Raw genomic sequence first — 19,020 nt, forward strand, 5'->3', positions numbered from 1 at the left:
TCTCCCTTCGGAGTTAGCGGCGGCGGCGGCACACAGGGCGGCAGGCCGGCGGCGGTGCACAGGGCGCGGCAGGAAAGCAGGCGCGGCGAGGTTGCGGCGGCCGGCGAGACAGGCAAGGGTGCGGCGAGGGGACAGGCATGGCCGGCGGTGAGGTTGCAGCGCATAGGCGGCGATTCACAGAGAGTTAGAGGTATTGTTCCATCTCCAAGACTCCAAATGTGCCTTATGATTTGTGAATGAAATTATGAAACTACGCTCGTGATATTTCTGTGTATATTTGGTAGATTTGGTAGATTGTGTTGTATTTTTTGAGCTGATTGGATGGAGATGCTACCCAATGTAGGGCCCCAGTCGGGTTGCGGGGTCCCGCAGGGGTCAGGGGCGGGTGCAGTTTTCAACCCGCATCCATGGTCGGGGCCGGGGGCGGGGGGGGGGGGGGGGGGGAAGTGAAGTCGGGGGTCGGGGGCGGGGGCGTTCCAGCCCAACCCAGCCCCGCCCCGCCCCGTTGTCATCCCTAGTGTTGGGGTGGCTAGACTGGTGTGGCTACAGGCAGCTGATCTGGAGATGTTGCATGAAGAGCACAGGGTTTTTACGTACCCCCGTCCTCGCCCACGGTGCTGGATTCCCCACTAGGCGGACGGACACAGCAAAACTTTCATTTATGCTCATGCCGCCATCAAAATTAACAATCGTTGTAGTTTTTCTGTGAAAATATGATCCAGTTCATCTATAAATATTCCTAGATTAATAGAACTAAGCCCTGCAAAAAAAATAATAAAACTAGGAAAAATTTACTACAAGACATCCAAAAAAAAGTGTAATAAGCTAGGGGACACCATAAGAACATGTATTTGCTGTAAGACATCGCAAAAATCTGGTAATTAGCTGCTGGACACCCGCGTCATTATTTTATTATTTTCGGAGGAATAGGAAAGAGAAACAATCATTAAAGACAAGTTTGCCCTTGGCTCAAATGAATCTAATATGGGCCCCACATCCAGCAGCACCTTCACTGCAAGCCTCGCCGTCGTTGGCTCCCGCACAGCCGCCACATTCCTCGCCACGACGGCGACCGACGCTGCCCAACCGTGCCGGCACAACCTCTCCTCCAGCTCTGGCGCCACCTCCGTTGCATCGTGACGGCCTTGGCCCTTGCGCATGACTGTGCAGCGCCGCCCCAGCCGAGGTGCCGCACCAGCCCACGCTGTCGCCGGTGCTCTCCCTCTCCCTCGGTGTCGGTGTCATGGGGCCGGGGGTATCGTGACTAGAGGCTTGGGTAGCCGCGGTCACCCACGTGGCCTGACCCCCTCGGGGGGGTCGGGCCCGAGGGCGACATGGCCACCCCTCCCTCTGTCTCCCCGAGGGGTCGGGCCGCTCCCGTTTCGGCCCCGAGGGCTGGGGCGCCCCGACCCCCTGTGGTGTTGGCGCCACGTGTGTGGGTTAGGTGAGCACAGCGGCGCTCACCTAACCGCATTTATAGCGGGTTAGACGAGCGCGTCACGCCGCATTCAATGCGGCGCAGCGCATGCTTATCCGGTCCGTGACCAGTCGCGGTATGTGACCGGTCACAGACCGGTCAGATCGCGGGATAGGTGGCAACAGGCGGCCTGTCGCACGCCTCGCCCCGTCCCGTCGGAATGATGAGAGCTTCCTGGCTCTCGTCTCTAGCCGGAGCTGGCGTGCTGACTCCTGGAGTTGGTATGTCAGTCCCGGTCAGATCCATTCTAGGCTTCAGCGCAAGCATGGCAAGAAAGTCGCTGGCCATTGAATGAAGGTTGAAACGGGCGTCCACCGAGAGAGCTGACGAGCGGAGCAGAAGACGTGTGCTGTGCTTGTCAGAGGTCACTTCCGGCTGTAGACTAGCCCTCATTGTAAAAAGCATGTTTCCTTTCTTAGGCAGCGAGAGGCCCATGTGGTGACCCCTGACCAGATAAAAAGGAGGCCCAGGCCTAGGAGAGAGGGGATTTGGGATTTTTGGGAGAGAAGAGCCTGAACTCTCTCTCGCTCTCGAGCTCTCTGTATTCCTTCACACACAGATCCACCAGAACACAGGAGTAGGGTGTTACGCTTCTCAGCGGCCCGAACCTGTCTACGTCGCCCGTGTCTTGTGCGCTTCCTCTCTCGCTGACGTTCCTCAGATCGAGGGCGAAGAATCTCACTTAGCGCCCCCGGCCGAACCGGCAAAGGGGGGCCTACGCGGTCTCCCGGTGAGGAGCCCCACGCTCCGTCATCTGGCGCGCCAGGTAGGGGGCGCGCGTGTCTTTCGAAGCCCTCGTCCTCTTTCGTGTGCGCCAAGCTTCTCCCGCTCAGCCCAATGGCCGAACGGGCAGTGGCGCACAGCCTCTCTCCGAGCGCTAGCGGTGACGACGGGGAGCAGAACCCGCGCTGTCGGGCTCGCACCCCACCGTCCCCCTCTCGCCGAAATCTTGGGCGGGGGGAGGCGCTCGGGGAGGTCGGAGGATCCGCGACTTCGCCGCCCGCGGGCGACGGGGGAGGATGGCGAGACGGGGCACGTCGCCGCCTCGTCTACGGCGATGGCAGCACGCCCCAGGGCGCGCTCCAGGCTGCGGGCGCGCTCCTGCGTCACCCGCCCGTTGTCCCCGATCCAGAGACTCCAGCCCGGCGTTGGCTGGATGACGTGGCCGACTTGGTCATGACGGCGCAGCAGCGCCTAGGCGCCGGCGGGCGGTCCTCCGCCACCGAGGCCTCTGGCGCTGCCGCCGCCGGCTCCATGTCGTCGAGGCGGAGGGCGCGGCGAGCGGCGGCCGTTACCCGCCGTCCGTCCGCCATTCCCTCGTCAACGCCTCCGACCCAAGAAGATGTGCGTGGGGGGCCGGATGCCCGCCTCGATATCGAGCGCCAGCGCGATGCTCGTCGCGCCGCCCACGCAACGGAGGGCGCTTCCTCGTCCGGAGCGCCACTTCGGTCCGGGCACGGGGGCCGGCCTCCCGTGTCCCCGGTTGGCGGTGCCGGCTGTCGAGCCTTTGTGGCGAGCCTTCGGAACGTCCGTTGGCCCCCAAGGTTCCGGCCCACCATCACCGAAAAATACGACGGAAGCGTCAACCCCGCCGAGTTTCTCCAGATCTACACGACCGGGATCGAGGCCGCCGGGGGTGACGACAGGGTCATGGCCTGCCAGCGGTGCTCTGGGCGAACCGAACCACGCCAAGCCGAGCAACCGGGAAAACGCCTTTCTTCCTCGTCTACGGCGCGGAGGTGGTCCTCCCATCTGAGCTCACCCTGAGGTCCCCTCGGGTCACCATGTATTGCGAGGCTGATCAAGATCAGCTTCGCCGAGACGACCTCGACTATTTGGAAGAGCGAAGGCGGCGCGCGGCCCTCCGAGCCGCACGCTACCAGCAGAGCCTGCGGCGCTACCATCAGCACCACGTCCGGGCCCGATCACTCTGCGTCGACGACCTCGTCCTACGCCGCGTCCAAACGCGTGCTGGACTGAGCAAGCTCTCACCAATGTGGGAGGGTCCGTATCGAGTGATCGGCGTCCCCCGGCCGGGCTCCGTTCGGCTGGCCACGGGCGACGGCACAGAGCTGCCTAACCCGTGGAACATCGAACACCTTCGTCGCTTCTACCCCTAGTGGGGGTCGGGTATCATGTCTCGGGCCCGGGCCAACCCCGCACCCCCCCGGGTGTGCAGGGTTGGCCGGGGGCTACCACATGCATATACTTACCTTTTTTCTCTTCCGTATTTTAATAAAAGCATTTTCGATTTCCTGAGGACTGTGTCTGTGCCATCGTTTCCTTTTGAAGAATCTTGGCTTGAATTAGCACGCTTGTGCCCGACCCTGCCCTCGGTGGCCCGGGCCGGCTAAAATCGCCAAACGGGGCCCAGAACCGAGCCGTGCCCCGGGGCGTGGTGAACTCCGGGGGGGAATCGGCAAAGGCCCACAATCGGGTCATCCATAACCCTCGGTCACCGCGCTCCCGGCCTGGCCAGTCTCGACACGTGGATCTCCCCAGGCACTAGCCCCGACCCGCGCCGTCTGAGGCTGGGACCTGGGCACGAGCCCTTGTTCAAGCCAAGACACAGAAGGACCGCGGCACAGACCATCCTCGTCTCATACACACAATAAATAGAACTGACACAGAAGTTTCCTCTTTACTTGATTGCAGATTAAATCAGTCTATACAAGAAGGGGGCCCGAAGGCCTCGGAAGAAGAAGGAAAAGTTATTAAGATTGGCGGGGGCCTGGGGGCTCACTCCGACGCGCCCGGGTCGCCGGCCTCGTCGTTGCTGTCGTCCGCACCATCGTCACCGCCCTCCTCGTCGGAGTCGAGGGCGAACGCGAGCTGAGGGGCCGTACCCTCGAAGCTGTGGACGATGTGGTCGGCGGCGTCCCGGACCTGCGCGCGCGCGCCGTCCTCGGTTCCGGGAGGGAACTCTTCCAGCGCTGCCCACGGGGAGAAGTCAGGGTCCCTGGCCTGGTAGCTTGCCAGTACGAGCTCCACCGCCCCCCGGGCGAGGTCCCTCGAGGATGACTTGATCGTCTCCTCGAGCTCCTCGGGGAGCCGCTTGAGGGTCCCGGCCATCTCTGAGAGGCGCTGGGCGAGGCCCCCCTGGTTGGCGGCGTACTTCGCGTACCGCCCGCCCCAGAGGCCCGCCTGCCGCCCGGCACGGTCTAGACGGGAGACGGCATCCCGAAGCATGCCGGGCCCTACCTCGCTTGCCAAGCGGAGGGCCTCGACCTCCCCGGCGGACGAGTCCAGTGCGCCCTGCGGCTCGGCGATGGTGTGTTCGGCGGCTGCGAGGCGGGCGGCTAGGTCGCCCTGGCCCGCGGCCGCCCCGCCGCTGTGCGCTCTCGCGTCCAGCTCCTTCGCCCGCGCCTCGAGCTCAGCGGCCCGCTGATCCAGTGCGGCCCTCTCGGCGCGGACGCCTTCCAGATTGCGGCGCGCCTGCTCCTCCCGCGCTGCCTCGCGGAGGAACAGGCTGTCCGCCAGCCGCTGCGCCGCGGCCTCGGCCTCCTCAGCCTGGTGAACCCGGACGGCCTCCTGGGCAGCCTCCTCGGCTTCCCGGAGGCGGTCCGCGGCTTCTCGCCGGTCAGCTTCCCGCCTCCGGGCCTCCGCGGTCGCCGTCTCCTCGGCCACAGACCGGCCGGACTTGGAATGGCGGGGGGGGGGAAGGGGGGGGGCGCGACGGGATCTCGCTGAGGCAGAAGAAAAACCAAAAGACAAAAAGAAACGGGTGAGTGAAAACTCGCCTTGGGAGATGGGAGAATGAATACGGCCGCGGTGGGCGCGGGGACGAACCTGCGGGGAGGTCGGCTAAACGACCACCTCGGGGGTGAGATGAGGTTCCCCCGGCATGGCACAATCCCCCCCATCTTGCGGGGCCGTTTCTTCTTTCGCTCCCCCTCGGGCTGCGGCGTCGGCACGGCACCCTCCGGGCGCCTGCTGCTGGCACGCACCGCCCCGCCCCCTCGGGGAGGAGATGGAGGAGGGGTACCCTCTTGCTTCCTCTTCCCCCGGGCGTCGGCAGGGCGGCTGCCCCCCGGGCCCCCGTCGCGGGGCCCAGAAGCACGACCCCCTCCCGGGGTAGATTGTTCCATCATCATGCCTCCAGGTGAAACGAACCGGCTCGTCCCGATTCGCGCGCTGCTCGAGTAATGTAGCGGTCTTAAAGAGGCCGCTCATTATTGTTGGTCGGTTTTCCCTTGCTGATGCGCGCGATTTGCGACCGCTGGGTTTCTGCTCGCCTGTAGGGACCGGCCCCACCTGTCACCGGGCCTAAGGAGTGGCGTCACGCCCGGGCGCTTCCCTCGAGGGAGGCGATCGCCCTGGCGTAACGCCGGGGGCTACTGTCGGTGTCATGGGGCCGGGGGTATCGTGACTAGAGGCTTAGGTAGCCGCGGTCACCCACGTGGCCTGACCCCCTCGGGGGGGTCGGGCCCGAGGGCGACATGGCCACCCCTCCCTCTGTCTCCCCGAGGGGTCGGGCCGCTCCCGTTTCGGCCCCGAGGGCTGGGGCGCCCCGACCCCCTGTGGTGTTGGCGCCACGTGTGTGGGTTAGGTGAGCACAGCAGCGCTCACCTAACCGCATTTATAGCGGGTTAGACGAGCGCGCCACGCCGCATTCAATGCGGCGCAGCGCATGCTTATCCGGTCCGTGACTAGTCGCGGTATGTGACCGGTCACAGACCGGTCAGATCGCGGGATAGGTGGCAACAGGCGTCCTGTCGCACGCCTCGCCCCGTCCCGTCGGAATGATGAGAGCTTCCTGGCTCTCGTCTCTAGCTGGAGCTGGCGTGCTGACTCCTGGAGTTGGTATGTCAGTCCCGGTCAGATCCATTCTAGGCTTCAGCGCAAGCATGGCAAGAAAGTCGCTGGCCATTGAATGAAGGTTGAAACGGGCGTCCACCGGGAGAGCTGACGAGCGGAGCAGAAGACGTGTGCTGTGCTTGTCAGAGGTCACTTCCGGCTGTAGACTAGCCCTCATTGTAAAAAGCATGTTTCCTTTCTTAGGCAGCGAGAGGCCCATGTGGTGACCCCTGACCAGATAAAAAGGAGGCCCAGGCCTAGGAGAGAGGGGATTTGGGATTTTTGGGAGAGAAGAGCCTGACCTCTCTCTCGCTCTCGAGCTCTCTGTATTCCTTCACACACAGATCCACCAGAACACAGGAGTAGGGTGTTACGCTTCTCAGCGGCCCGAACCTGTCTACGTCGCCCGTGTCTTGTGCGCTTCCTCTCTCGCTGACGTTCCTTAGATCGAGGGCGAAGAATCTCACTTAGCGCCCCCGGCCGAACCGGCAAAGGGGGGCCTGCGCAGTCTCCCGGTGAGGAGCCCCACGCTCCGTCACTCGGGCAGCGGCGGAGCTTCCGGTATGGCGAGATATGGCACTCGCCATACCTCAATTCTATTAGCCACTGGTGGAGACTATGCTTGCATGATTAACATTCAATGATTCATTGTAATTAGCTGACTTGGATGTTATTGTAGTTAGTTACGTGAAGCAACTAACCTAGTATCTTCTTTTCACTCCTTGTGATTAGCTGGTTGTATAAGCATGGGCTGTAAGCTAGTTACATGATGTAACCCAGATCAAGGTTTAATCTATATGTTTGGCAATATCTATCTTTCTGAAATAATTTGAAATTTGAACAAATTTTGATCAAATTTGGATAGATTTTGCTATATTCAAAAGTTTTCTTTGAAAATTTCCAAAATTTGGAAAATTTCATTCGGGAATTTTGAATCCTAACACAGATCAATATGATTTGTTGCATCAAAACAACTTTTGTAAGAACTTTTAGCGATATGCATGGGAACACATTGCAAATCTATACCATATTACCTACAAAGTATTATGTTGTTTTTGCTGCCACACCTTATTTTTTTTTTGGCAAATTTTGCTACAGGACACTGTGACTTCGCGGTTTTAGCTGTAGGACACCGCACGAAGTGACTTTTGGGTATAGATGGCCAAAGGGCCCGCCCGGCACGGCCCGGCCCAGGCACGGTTGGGCACGGCCCAGCAGCCATCGGGCCGGCACGGCCCAATAGGCACTTCGTGCCGGGCCATGCCGGCTCATGGGCTGCACCTCCCGCCCAGGCACGGCCCACTAGTTGTCGGGCCGTGCCGTGCCGGCCCGAAGGCATGGGTGGCCTATCGGGCCTTTTTTAAAATAAGTCTAATTTTCATCCCTCCTCTTTGGGCTATTTCATATGTATAGCTAAAATAAGTCTATTTTCCTTCCCTCCTCTTTGGGCTGACATATGTATAGCTAAAATAAGTCTATTCTCTGTCCCTCCTCTTTGGCTGACATATGTATAGATAAAAAAAGTCTATTTTAGGTCCCTTTTCTTTCGTCCATGGCATATAATATGTCTATTTTTAGTCCCCTATTTTTTTTGTGTATCGGGCCTAGCTGTCGGCCCATCTTGCCGGGCCGGGCCAGCACAACGTGCCGGTGGAGGGGCTCAGGCACGGCCCGGTGGTCGGGCCGGGCCAGCACGGGCCCGACCTCCGTCGGGCCGTGCCGTGCTTGGGCCGGGCCAAAATACCGTGCCATGGGCCGGGCCGTCGGGCCTTGGGCCTTTTGGCCATCTATACTTTTGGGAGAAGACACCATATAAACGTGGTAATTTGCTAGCGGACACCGCACCCATTAAAATAATAATTTTCGGTAAATGGGGAGAGAGAAATTGAGTGAAATGTCGAAAATACCCCTGGATCCACGTGTTAGCTCTCCCATCTCTTCTCTCTCTCACCCACAAGTTTTTCTCTCTCAGGCAGGTGGCGGCAGCAAGTCCGCCGCCGCGGTGCTGGTCGTGGCCTGCTTCCTCCTCGTCGCCTTCGCTCCCCCGCAGCGGCGGCGCCGCTGGACATCATGTCGATCATCAGGTACAACACGGAGCACGGCGTGCGGGGGCTGGGGATGGTGAAGCGGATGGAGGCAGAAGCGCGCGCCACGTACGACCTGTGGGACGATGAGTTCCGCGCCACCAACGACGAGTTTCGCGCCACCTACCTCGGCACCAGGCTCGCCAGCAGAGGACGCCACGTCGGGGAGGCGTACCGCCACGACAGCGTCCGCGCATGCGGCGGCCCAAGAGCCTGAACGCGTTCGACATCATCGCGTCGTCGCTGAGCTTCGACCTGTCTGAGCTGTTTGAGGAGCGCGGCGAGAGGATGCACTTCATGTCCGGCGCGCTGGTGGCCGACATCATCGCCAAGCTGGAGGAGATCGCCGGCATGGTGAGCATCGAGGCGACGCGGAACGGGCATAAGGGCGCACTCGCCATCTCCTCCAAGGTGTTCGAGCTCACGCGGGAGCTCGTCATGGTCCAGGTGTGCAAGAAGGCCGGCGACACCGCCGAGTACCGCAGGTTCTGCGACAACGAGCTCAAGGCCGGCATGCGCGGCCTCGTCGTCGACGCCCTGCCGCCTCCGGTGGATCCTGATGAATGTATCATGTGGCACTGTTGCTGTTTAATTAGGCTGCTAATACCCTGTTCTCATCGTTGTGCTCATTAAATTTGGGAAAGATTGTTCATTGGTAAGCCTATGAGCTGTTAATTTTGGAGTTCTGTTGATTCTCCATCTTCTTGCCACGAGAGAGAAACATCTAGCGAATCTCGATTAAATTGCCGGCGTCGAGGCTCTTCCGGACTCCCTGGACTGGAGGGACAAGGGCGCCACCATAGCCAGTTAGCCACGTGGCCGCCGTCGTCCTGAACCCACTACCACCACCGGAAGCAGGCCACGGCCAGCGCTGCCGCGGAAGCAAATTACCACGTTTATAAGGTGTCTTCCCCAAAAGTCACTTCGTGCGGTGTCCTACAGCTAAAACCGCGAAGTCACAGTGTCCTGTAGCAAAATTTGCCTATTTTTTTCTCGTCCTCCGCCACTGCCCTCGGGCTCACTTGAAGATATAGTAGAGAGAGAAAGAGAGAAAAGAATAAGAAAGAATAAAGAAAATGAAAAAAATTCGAAGGGTAGAACCGTACTTACATAGCAGCTATTTCTCTCTCTTATAGAACCGTACTTACACAACTATTTCTCTCTCCTATTCCTCCGAAAATAATAAAATAATGTTGGAGGTGTCCAGGAGCTAATTACTATTTTTTTGTGATGCCCTAAAACAAATACGTGTTCTTACGGTCTCCTAGCTAATTACACGTTTTTTTATGTCATGTAGCAAATTTTGCCAAAATGATTAATAGTCATAGATGACATACCATATAGAGGAAGGCTGGTGAAAATTAACTGTGACAGGTGGCATACCATATATGGAGGGTTCCATGGTGGTGACATGTGACATACTAGCTGGTAGAGGGTTGCATAGTGACAGGTGGCATATCATCTAATGGAGGGTTGCATTATGAAATTAATGTAGACAGGTGGCGTACCATATAGTGGAGGGTTGGTGAAATTAATGCAGACAGATCGTATATCATACAGTGGAGGATTGGTGAAATGAATGGTGATAAATGGCATACCATAAAGTGGAGGGTTGGTGAAATTAATGCTAGCAAGTGGTATATCATATAATGGAGGGTTGGTGAAATTAATGATGACAAGTGGCATACCATAAAGTGGAGGGTTGGTGAAATTAATGCTGACAGGTGGTATATCATATAGTGGAGGATTGCATTATGAAATTAATGGAGACAGGTGGCGTATAATATAGTAAAGGGTTGGTGAAATTAATGCTGACAGGTTGTATATCATACAACGGAGGATTAGTGAAATTAATGGTTGAAAGTTGTATATCATAAAGTGGAGGTGAAATTAGTATTGGCAGATGGTATATCATATTGTGAAGGGTTGGTGAAAATAATGCTGGCAGGTGGTATATAATATAGTGAAGAATTGGTGAAATTAATGGTGATAAGTGGCAGACCATAAAGTGGAGGTTTGGTGAAATTAATGCTGACAGTTGGTATATCATACAGTGGAGGGTTGGTAGGGGTGGATAGGGCCGGGTCAAATTATCTACCCGTGGGGCAGTCAGGGCGGGGCCCTGATCTTGAGCGAGGCCTGGGGCGTGTTTGTAGTTTTACCCCCGGGTGACCTAAGGGGCCTCGAAAATACAAAACAAAAGATAAACACTTAATAGCCCATTACAAATAAAGCCCACTAGGCCCAAGGAAAGTACACCTCAAGTAACCCTCGATATCTTTAACTCAATCCCTTTCGCTCCCACTAGCACACACCGTCATGCGCTCGTGATTCCATCCTGATGCCACATTCGCCGCTTCTCGCTTTCTCACATGGCCCCTTTCCATCCTGACTCCCGACACTGCTGCTCGCATATGGCGCTGCTAGTGGAATCGACGCTTCTCGCCTCGCCACCGGAAGCACCCCTAGTTCACCGCTGGTGAGGTCTTCTGTTATATTTCGTCCACCTCTTCTCGATAGTCCACCTAGCCGCTACCTTGTGTACGTTCCAGCTTGCCAGCTAGCCGGCAACTGGCTTCGATCTCCTCTCCCTCCATCATAACAGCGGCACCCGGTGCTCCTCTAACATGGCAGCTTCGTGGTGGCTTCATCTTCTTGTTATCTTCTCCACCGAGGACCCGGTAGGGGGTGGGGACCCGTAAGGGCTAGGGACGGGGGCAAATATCCCCCAATTTGGAGATCGGGGCTGGGGCCGGGTGACGAAGTCGGGGGTCAGGTACTGGGGCGTTGGGCTGTCAGAAAAGCTCAAGGCTCGCAAGCTACTTAAACTCGATTCGTCTTAGACTCGGTTCAAGCTCGACTAGAACATCAAACGAGCCAAGCCCGAGCTCTCACACCGAGGCTCGCGAACCTCACTGAGTCGAGCTCGAACGGCTCGACGAGCCCAACTGATCACTTACAATTAAAAAAGCACACCTTGTTACTTTGCCACACGTTACAAGCTCACGGCAAGTCTGAACCTATCTTCATTTAATTTTTCACAACAGCTAGTTTTCTCCACGAAGCCAACCATCCAGCACATTTTCCAACAAAAAGTTGCATGGTAGACTTGTCAGTAATAGGGTGCATCTCCAATTCTCCATCGGTGCAGTGCATTGTTGCATCATCTTTCCCATAAGAGCAAGTTTAATAGTATAGTCTACTACTAGCTCCAAATCATCTATAGCCAATGTAATAGCCAATTCATACAATAATTGCTTACTATACTATTAATATATGGTCCCATCTGTCATATACACATTACGTCTTGGAGTCCATGCTGCAGCTAGCTACAGATCTGTAGTCCGCTGCTCTTCTCTTTCTTCCTTTATCTCTTTAAAATATGTTTATAGCTAGCTTATAGCCTGCTATTGTACTTGCTATAAAGCCTGCAAGGAAAGTACTAGTAGTACTACTACTTCAAGCAGTCAAGCTCGCTGCTACTAAGTACTACCACTTCAAACAGTCAAGCTCGCATGCCTATAATATAGCTATGCCAATACTCCGAGCTTGTGAAAAGCTCAAAGTTCGAACGAGCCGAATACGAGCCTAACATAAAGATCGAGACATGATGAGGCTCGGTTCAAGTCTATTCCAAACTCGAGCCTAGATAAGCAGGCTCGCTCGAGCTCGGCTCGTTGACAACCCTACTAGGGTGTTCTGGTCCAACTTGCCCTCAACACGCCCCATTGCCATCCCTAAAGGTTGGTGAAATTAATGATGATAGGTGGCATACCATAAGGTAGAGGGTTGGTAAAATTAATGCTGCCAGGTGGTATATCATATAGTGGAGGGTTGGTGAAATTAATGATGACAGGTGGCATACAACCAGTGATGGGTTGTATGGTGCAATTAATGGTGACAGGTGGCATACAAGTTAGTGGAGGGTTGCATGGTGAAATTAATGATGACATGTGTCATATCATCTAGTGGAGGGTTATATGGTGAAATTAATGATAACAGGTGGCATATCATATAGTGGAGGGTTCGTGGCATTAATGTTGATAGGTGGCATACCATATAGTGGAGGACTGGTGACATTTGTGCTGATTGGACCAGCTAATGGTGGGTTGTATGGTGAAATGAATATTGACAGGTGGCATATTAGTCAGTGGTGTGTTATATGGTGAAATTAATAATGACAGGTGGCATACCAGTTAGTGGAGGGTTGCAGGGTAAAATTAATGGTGACAGATGTCATGCTAGCTAGTGGACCATTGCATTCATTTTCTTGGCTTGGATTGAGGTAGCAAAGACCTTGTGTTTATCAAGTTCAAGGCTATAAATCACTCCCTTCTCATCATAACAACTACACATACAGAAAACATCTTGGCTAGCAATTTCCATGGAGAAAATCCAAGTGACCACACCCATGGCAGACTCCTCGTTCAATCCGGAGTTTCTGCAAGCACATGCAGAGCTTTGGAATCTCACCTTTAGCTACCTGAAAGCCATGGCGCTTGAGTGTGCTATCAAGCTTGGGATCCCCAACGCCATTCATCGTTGTGGTGGTTCTGCCTCACTATCGGAACTGGTCATCTCCATTCCAGTGCCTGAGACTAGAAAGCCTCATCTGCCTCGCCTCATGAGGTTTCTTGCCGCGGTAGGTGTTTTTTCCCTCGATAACCCAACTATTGATGAAGAGGTGACCGAGAAAGGCATGGGCATATACCGCCTCACACCATTGTCTCGCCTCCTTGTGGATGGTAGCATCGGTGGGCATGGAAGCCTCTCTCCGTTTGTGCTCTCCCAAACCACCAAGTATCATGTGTCTGCAGCTATGAATCTATCTGACTGGTTCATGACTGAGGACAAAGAGGTTGCCATAGAGATGCCATTTAGGGCTGCTCATGGCACAGACTTGTGGGGTGTTATGAGTCGTGATGCTAACATGAATGAGGTGTTCAATGCTGGCATGGGTTCCGATAGTCGTCTTGCAATCAATTTTATTATTAGCAAATGTGGTGAGGTGTTTGAGGGGATTAGCTCATTGGTTGATGTTGGTGGTGGTACTGGCACAACAGCAAGAGACATTGCTAAGGCTTTCCCACATATCAAGTGCTCGGTACTGGATCTTCCAAATGTAATCGATACTATCACGGTGGATGGCATAATTGAGTATATTGCAGGTGACATGATGGAACAAATCCCACCAACTGATGCCGTGCTGCTCAAGGTACAATCAAAGACCTAAATTTAGAAAAAAAATCCTTTACTTTTATGCATTACTGTTGTGACATATATCATATTTTATTGGTGCCTAATTGTGTTCAATTCATTAACTATTACATGCAGTATATTCTACATGACTGGAACGATGAGGATTGTGTAAAGATCCTAAAACAATGTAGAAATGCTATTCATGCTCAGAAACCAGGAGGAAAAGTTATTATCATAGACATAGTGGTTGGATCCCCTTCTAAAGACATGTTTGAAGCTCAAGTTTCATTTGATCTATTGATGATGGTGATAACATCAGGCAAGGAACGTGATCAGCATGAATGGCATAAGATATTCATGGATGCGGGATTTAGTCATTACAAGACAAGGCCTGTTTTGGGGTTTTTGGCCATCACTGAGCTCTATCCGTAGAAGGAATCCCAACATGTGTTTGCTTTTCAATATGCATGTTTTAGCTTGGGCCCAATAAAGTGAATATGCATGCCTCCATTGGTTTGCATATTTACTATGATCGGTTGAAAGTCCAAGATGGAAATTAATAAAGACAATACTTTAGCAAACTTATTTTGTTTTCTTCCCTTTGAATTGTTGTCATACTACATATCATACTTCGAACCACTTTATGATCATTGTTCTCTCACTTGTGTGAAGATATTATGAACAAAAACAGTCCAAGAACATGTTGATGTTGTAATGATGAGTACATATAATATGTACTAACATAAAAGCCTCAATTCTAATCTTTCCCACTCTTTCCCATAAAAAGAGCTTCAATAATATATCTAACATAGATGTCTGAAAAATAGAGTATTGAATGATACATTATACTCCCTTCGTCCCACAATAGTTATCATTCTAGGTTGTTTAGGATAGATCAAGGTTTAATAAAAAAGACTATAATACCCCTTATTGAATAATGCATGATGGGAAGTAGAATGGTTATTGAGGGTAAAATGGGAAAACTTTTGAATAGAAAGTGATTGATGGGACAATTAGCACTACATAGTGACAAGTATTTTGAGACAAAATTTGAATCATAAAAAGACAAGTATTTTGGGATGGAGTTACGACCTTTCTCTAGCGGCGCATGACTTGGTAGGGCAAGGGTTGGCGCGCATCATTCCTTGCTCCCGGTGCGAGTATCCCCACGCATGGCGCACCGTGCACACAGACATGTAGCATCACTGTCGAACTCCTAGATGTGCGAGAGATGACCCTCGAGCTACTAGGTGTTTGGACCTATTGGGTACACTACAAGAAATATGACCTTCTGTGACGAATTCCACTGTGATGAATTCCGCGTGACGTCAGAGCTATTCGTCACTAGCACATTCCATTTTATGACGATTAGAATGGGATGGGGTGGCTTTGTGACGAAAAAAAGGTGTTCGTCGTTAATATCAACTAGAAATCGTCATAAAGTATTTCAATGGGACATCATGATGAATATTAATTTGTCATAAGGGACACAAAGCAAACATCATAAATTTATATAATGCATTTCTACAAAAATATATTAAAAGCTAAAGCAATTTAATCAAGTGAATTAATGAAGAAACTAAAATTTTCCTTTAAACTCATGGCCGGAAATATTTTTTTAATATTTTAAGTGGTCTAAATAATTCTCTGAAATTTTCCATGAATTTTCGGTGCTCAATAACTAATTTTAATACCACAAAGTTCATTTAACCTATTAAAATAAATAGAAAACAAATTAAAATTCCTCTCTTTGTCCTTGGGCCTTTTTCGGCCCAAGTATTACTCTCTCCCTCCCTCAGCCCGCAGCCTCTCTCTCCCTCCTCCTCCCTCTTCAGGGCCGCCGGCCCAACCCTTTTGTTCCTCCCTCGCCGAGAAGTCTATTTTGCCTCCCTCCTCTCAATTCAAATAACATTTCGGGTAGTAAATGATTTCAAATAAAAAAATTACCAACAGCAAAGTTGTATAACTTATTAAGATCTAAAACTTTTTTTTTATCATTTTGCTATATGACTTTGTTTCAATAATTTGAATTTGAATTTCAAATTATGACAACTTCAAACAGCGTTTTCAAATATTAAATGATTTCAACTGAAAAATTCATCAACAATAAAGTTGTATAACTCATCAAAATCTACAAGTTTTGTTTCGGTCATTTTGCTATATGACTTTATTTCAATAATTTGATTTTGAATTTCAAATTTTGACAACTTCAAATAACATTTTCAAATACTAAATGATTTGAACTAAAAAAGTCATCAACAACAAAGTTGTATAACTGATCGATATCTAAAACTTTTATTTGGGTCATTTCTTCATCCGAGAAATTTATTTGTAACATTGTTCACAAGATGTTTATATCTTTTATATAGTTCATAAACTACAAGAGAGATATATAATTTTTGTTGAACCATTTTACTGTCACTTTATCGGATGAAGAAATGAACAAAATAAAAGTTATAGATATTAATGAGTTATACAACTAAGTTGTTGATGAAGTTTTTAGTTGAAATCATTTAATATTTGAAAATGCTGTTTGAAGTTGTCATAATTTGAAATTCAAATTGAAATTATTGAAACAAAGTCATATAAAAAAATGACCAAAATAAAAGTTATAGATATTGATGAGTTATACAATTTTGTTGTTGATGACTTTTTCATTTGAAATCATTTAGTATTTGAAAATATTGTTTAAAGTTGCCATAGTTTGAAATTCAAATATTATATAGGTCAATCAAACTCAGATGGAGAAATAACCAAAAATAAAATTAGTAGATCTCAATAAGTTATATAACTTTGTTTTTGACAACCTTTTCACATAAGTTCATTTAGTATGATTTTTTGTGTGTTACTTTATAATGGTAAAAGGTTAAAAAGAGATGGGATGAAAGAAGGCCTGTTATGGGCCGACCCTTTTGCTCTTTTCTCACCGAGAAGTCCATTTTATTTCCCTCCTTTCAATTGATTTCAGAATATTAAAACTTCGAATCAAATTTTATCAATGAACTTATGTGAAAAAGTTAGCAAAAATAAAGTTGTATAACTTATTGAGATCTACCTATTTTATTTTGGTTATTTCTCCATCTAAGTTTGATTGTCCTATATAAAATTTGAATTTCAAATTATGACAATTTCAAACAACATTTTTAAATACTAAATGATTTCAAATAAAAAAGTCATCAACAATAAAGTTGTATAGCTCATCAATATCTAAAACTTTTGTTTTTGATCATTTTGCTATATGACTTTGTTTCAAAAATTTCAATTTGAATTTCAAATTATGACAATTTCAAACAACATTTTCAAATACTAAATGATTTCAACTGAAAAAGTCATCAACAACAAAGTTGTATAACTCATCAATATCTATAATTTTTATTTTGGTCATTTCTTCATCTGACAAAGTGATAGTAAAATTGTTCAAAAAATTACATATCTCTCTTATAGTTTATAAACTATATAAGAGATATGTTTATCACTTTCTCGGATGAAGAAATGACCCAAGTAAAAGTTTTATATATTGATGAGTTATACAACTTTGTTGTTGATGACATTTTCAGTTGAAGTCGTTCACTAATAAAAAAAATTCTTTTTGAAGTTATCAAATTTGAATTTCAAATTTCAAATTATTCAAATAGAGTCAGAGGGAGAAATGACCAAAATAAAACTTTTGCATCTCGATGAGTTCTACAACTTTCGTTTTGGTGACTTTTCCATTTGAAATCATTTATTAACCCTAATTTTTGTTCGAAGTTATCAAATTTTGAAAATTCAAAATTTAAATTGTTCAAATGAACTTATTTGTAAAAAGGAACAATACAATAGTTACAGACCTTGGTGAGTTTTTAGCTATATGTCGTACAGATAGTTATATATGTAGATCAATCAAGTGGGTGATGTAATGATATTCAGTATCCAATCAAGCGATCATAACAAACTATTATGCATGGAATATATACTCTACATCTAAATTTAAAGCCTTTTCAACCAATCATCGTATCAGCTTAGTAAAAACATATATTTTAAAAAGAAAAGAAAAAATAGTAAAAATGTATTCATGTAGGAATATATTGCTTATTTGCTAGTAATTAATTTAATTGTAATTTGTTTTGTGCGAAAAAAGGAAATTAGGGGCCGGGAGTGTGAGTTTTCGGGGCTTTTAACTATTTACCACTTTTAGATTTGGCAATTAACTATTTGCCACACCTATCTCAATGACATGTGGGTCCACATGTGTCTATGACATGTGGGTCCAGTGGCAAATAGTTAATTGCCACATCTAAAAGTGGCATATAGTTCAATATCTCTGAGTTTTCAGCGTGGCGGGAGCAGAATGCGCCAAAAATATTTGAGGTGAAATGACCTTTTTGTCCAAACAGCCTTTAAAAATTACCACACACCATGGCTATTCTTGTAAATTCGCATCGAAGATTACTTGAAATCCCAGAATTCCAAATCTGAACGCTTCCCCAACCCTAGCCGCCATAGACAAATCCATCTCCCTCAACACCTTTGCTCCCCTGCTACCGCTGCCGCCGCCTAGTTGATCTCCGGCCGTCCCCTCCACCACCGCCTAGTCTATCTCCGGTCGCCCCTTCCACTGTACCCATCCCTTCTGTCGATGCAGACGAGTAGGACTCCGACCGTCCCCTCCGCCGTCGCAGACGAGTCGACTGCAGCCATCCCCTCCTCCTTCGCTCCATCCTTGGTACATGCGCAGGCCTCCATCTCCGCCGCCGCCGGGGTTGGGAGCGGCGGATCTGCCACCGACGGTGCTCCCGGGCCTAGGTGTGGAGATTATGGATACCCCATACCTACACGGCATGTATAGTCCGACTGGGTAAGGGGTGCCATGTATAGATAGAATATCTTTAAGAGGACTCGGGTTAAATTCCAAACTTGTATGTCAAGGAAATACCTGAGATCCTAGTCGGTTAGGATTGTATTTTATTTGTAACTATATATTCCGTTAGGGATATGGACTGTATTTTGTAATACAGACCCCTTCCCTTATATAAGGAGGGGTCCGGGTGCCTCTAGCTGCACGATTTTCACCCAGATCATACGTTCAATAATATACTCAGCGGATCAATCCTCGGACAGGAGTAGGGTATTACTTCTTGACTAAGAAGGCCTGAATCTGTATAAAATTCCTTGTCTCTAAACCCATCCACTTTTCCAGCTTGATAGCCACCCCCTTTTAGTATTGCCGAAATCTTGTTTTGACAGTTGGCGCGCCAGGTAGGGGTAGCGTCAAGTTCTTCGCTGACCAGTGCGATGGGTTTCGTTTCCGGTATCGACGACTCCGTCTTCCCTCCCAGGCAGGTGTTCCAATTCGGCAGCCTCGACTTCATCACCAACGACTTCGGCAAGATTTCTCTCCTCGACTCGGATTCAAACCAGTCGGGAAGAGACCAGGTCTCCGCCCCGTTCGGTATCCCGAACTCGGCCGAGGTCTACCCCAAG

General features: G+C 50.0%; 1 protein-coding gene across 1 annotated transcript; it reads left to right on the forward strand.

The window, feature by feature from the left end:
* The first annotated feature begins 12,679 nt into the window (after positions 1–12,679).
* On the forward strand, positions 12,680–14,138 carry LOC4345187 (flavonoid O-methyltransferase-like protein Os11g0303600). The gene is made up of 2 exons (XM_015793621.3): positions 12,680–13,573; positions 13,693–14,138. The coding sequence occupies exons 1-2, from the start codon at positions 12,743–12,745 to the stop codon at positions 13,987–13,989; spliced, it is 1,128 nt and encodes a 375-aa protein (XP_015649107.1). The 5' UTR covers positions 12,680–12,742; the 3' UTR covers positions 13,990–14,138.
* The last annotated feature ends 4,882 nt before the right edge of the window (positions 14,139–19,020 follow it).

The sequence above is a fragment of the Oryza sativa genome, chromosome 8 (assembly GCF_034140825.1).
Source record: "Oryza sativa Japonica Group chromosome 8, ASM3414082v1".
Classification (NCBI taxonomy): Eukaryota; Viridiplantae; Streptophyta; class Magnoliopsida; order Poales; family Poaceae; genus Oryza; species Oryza sativa.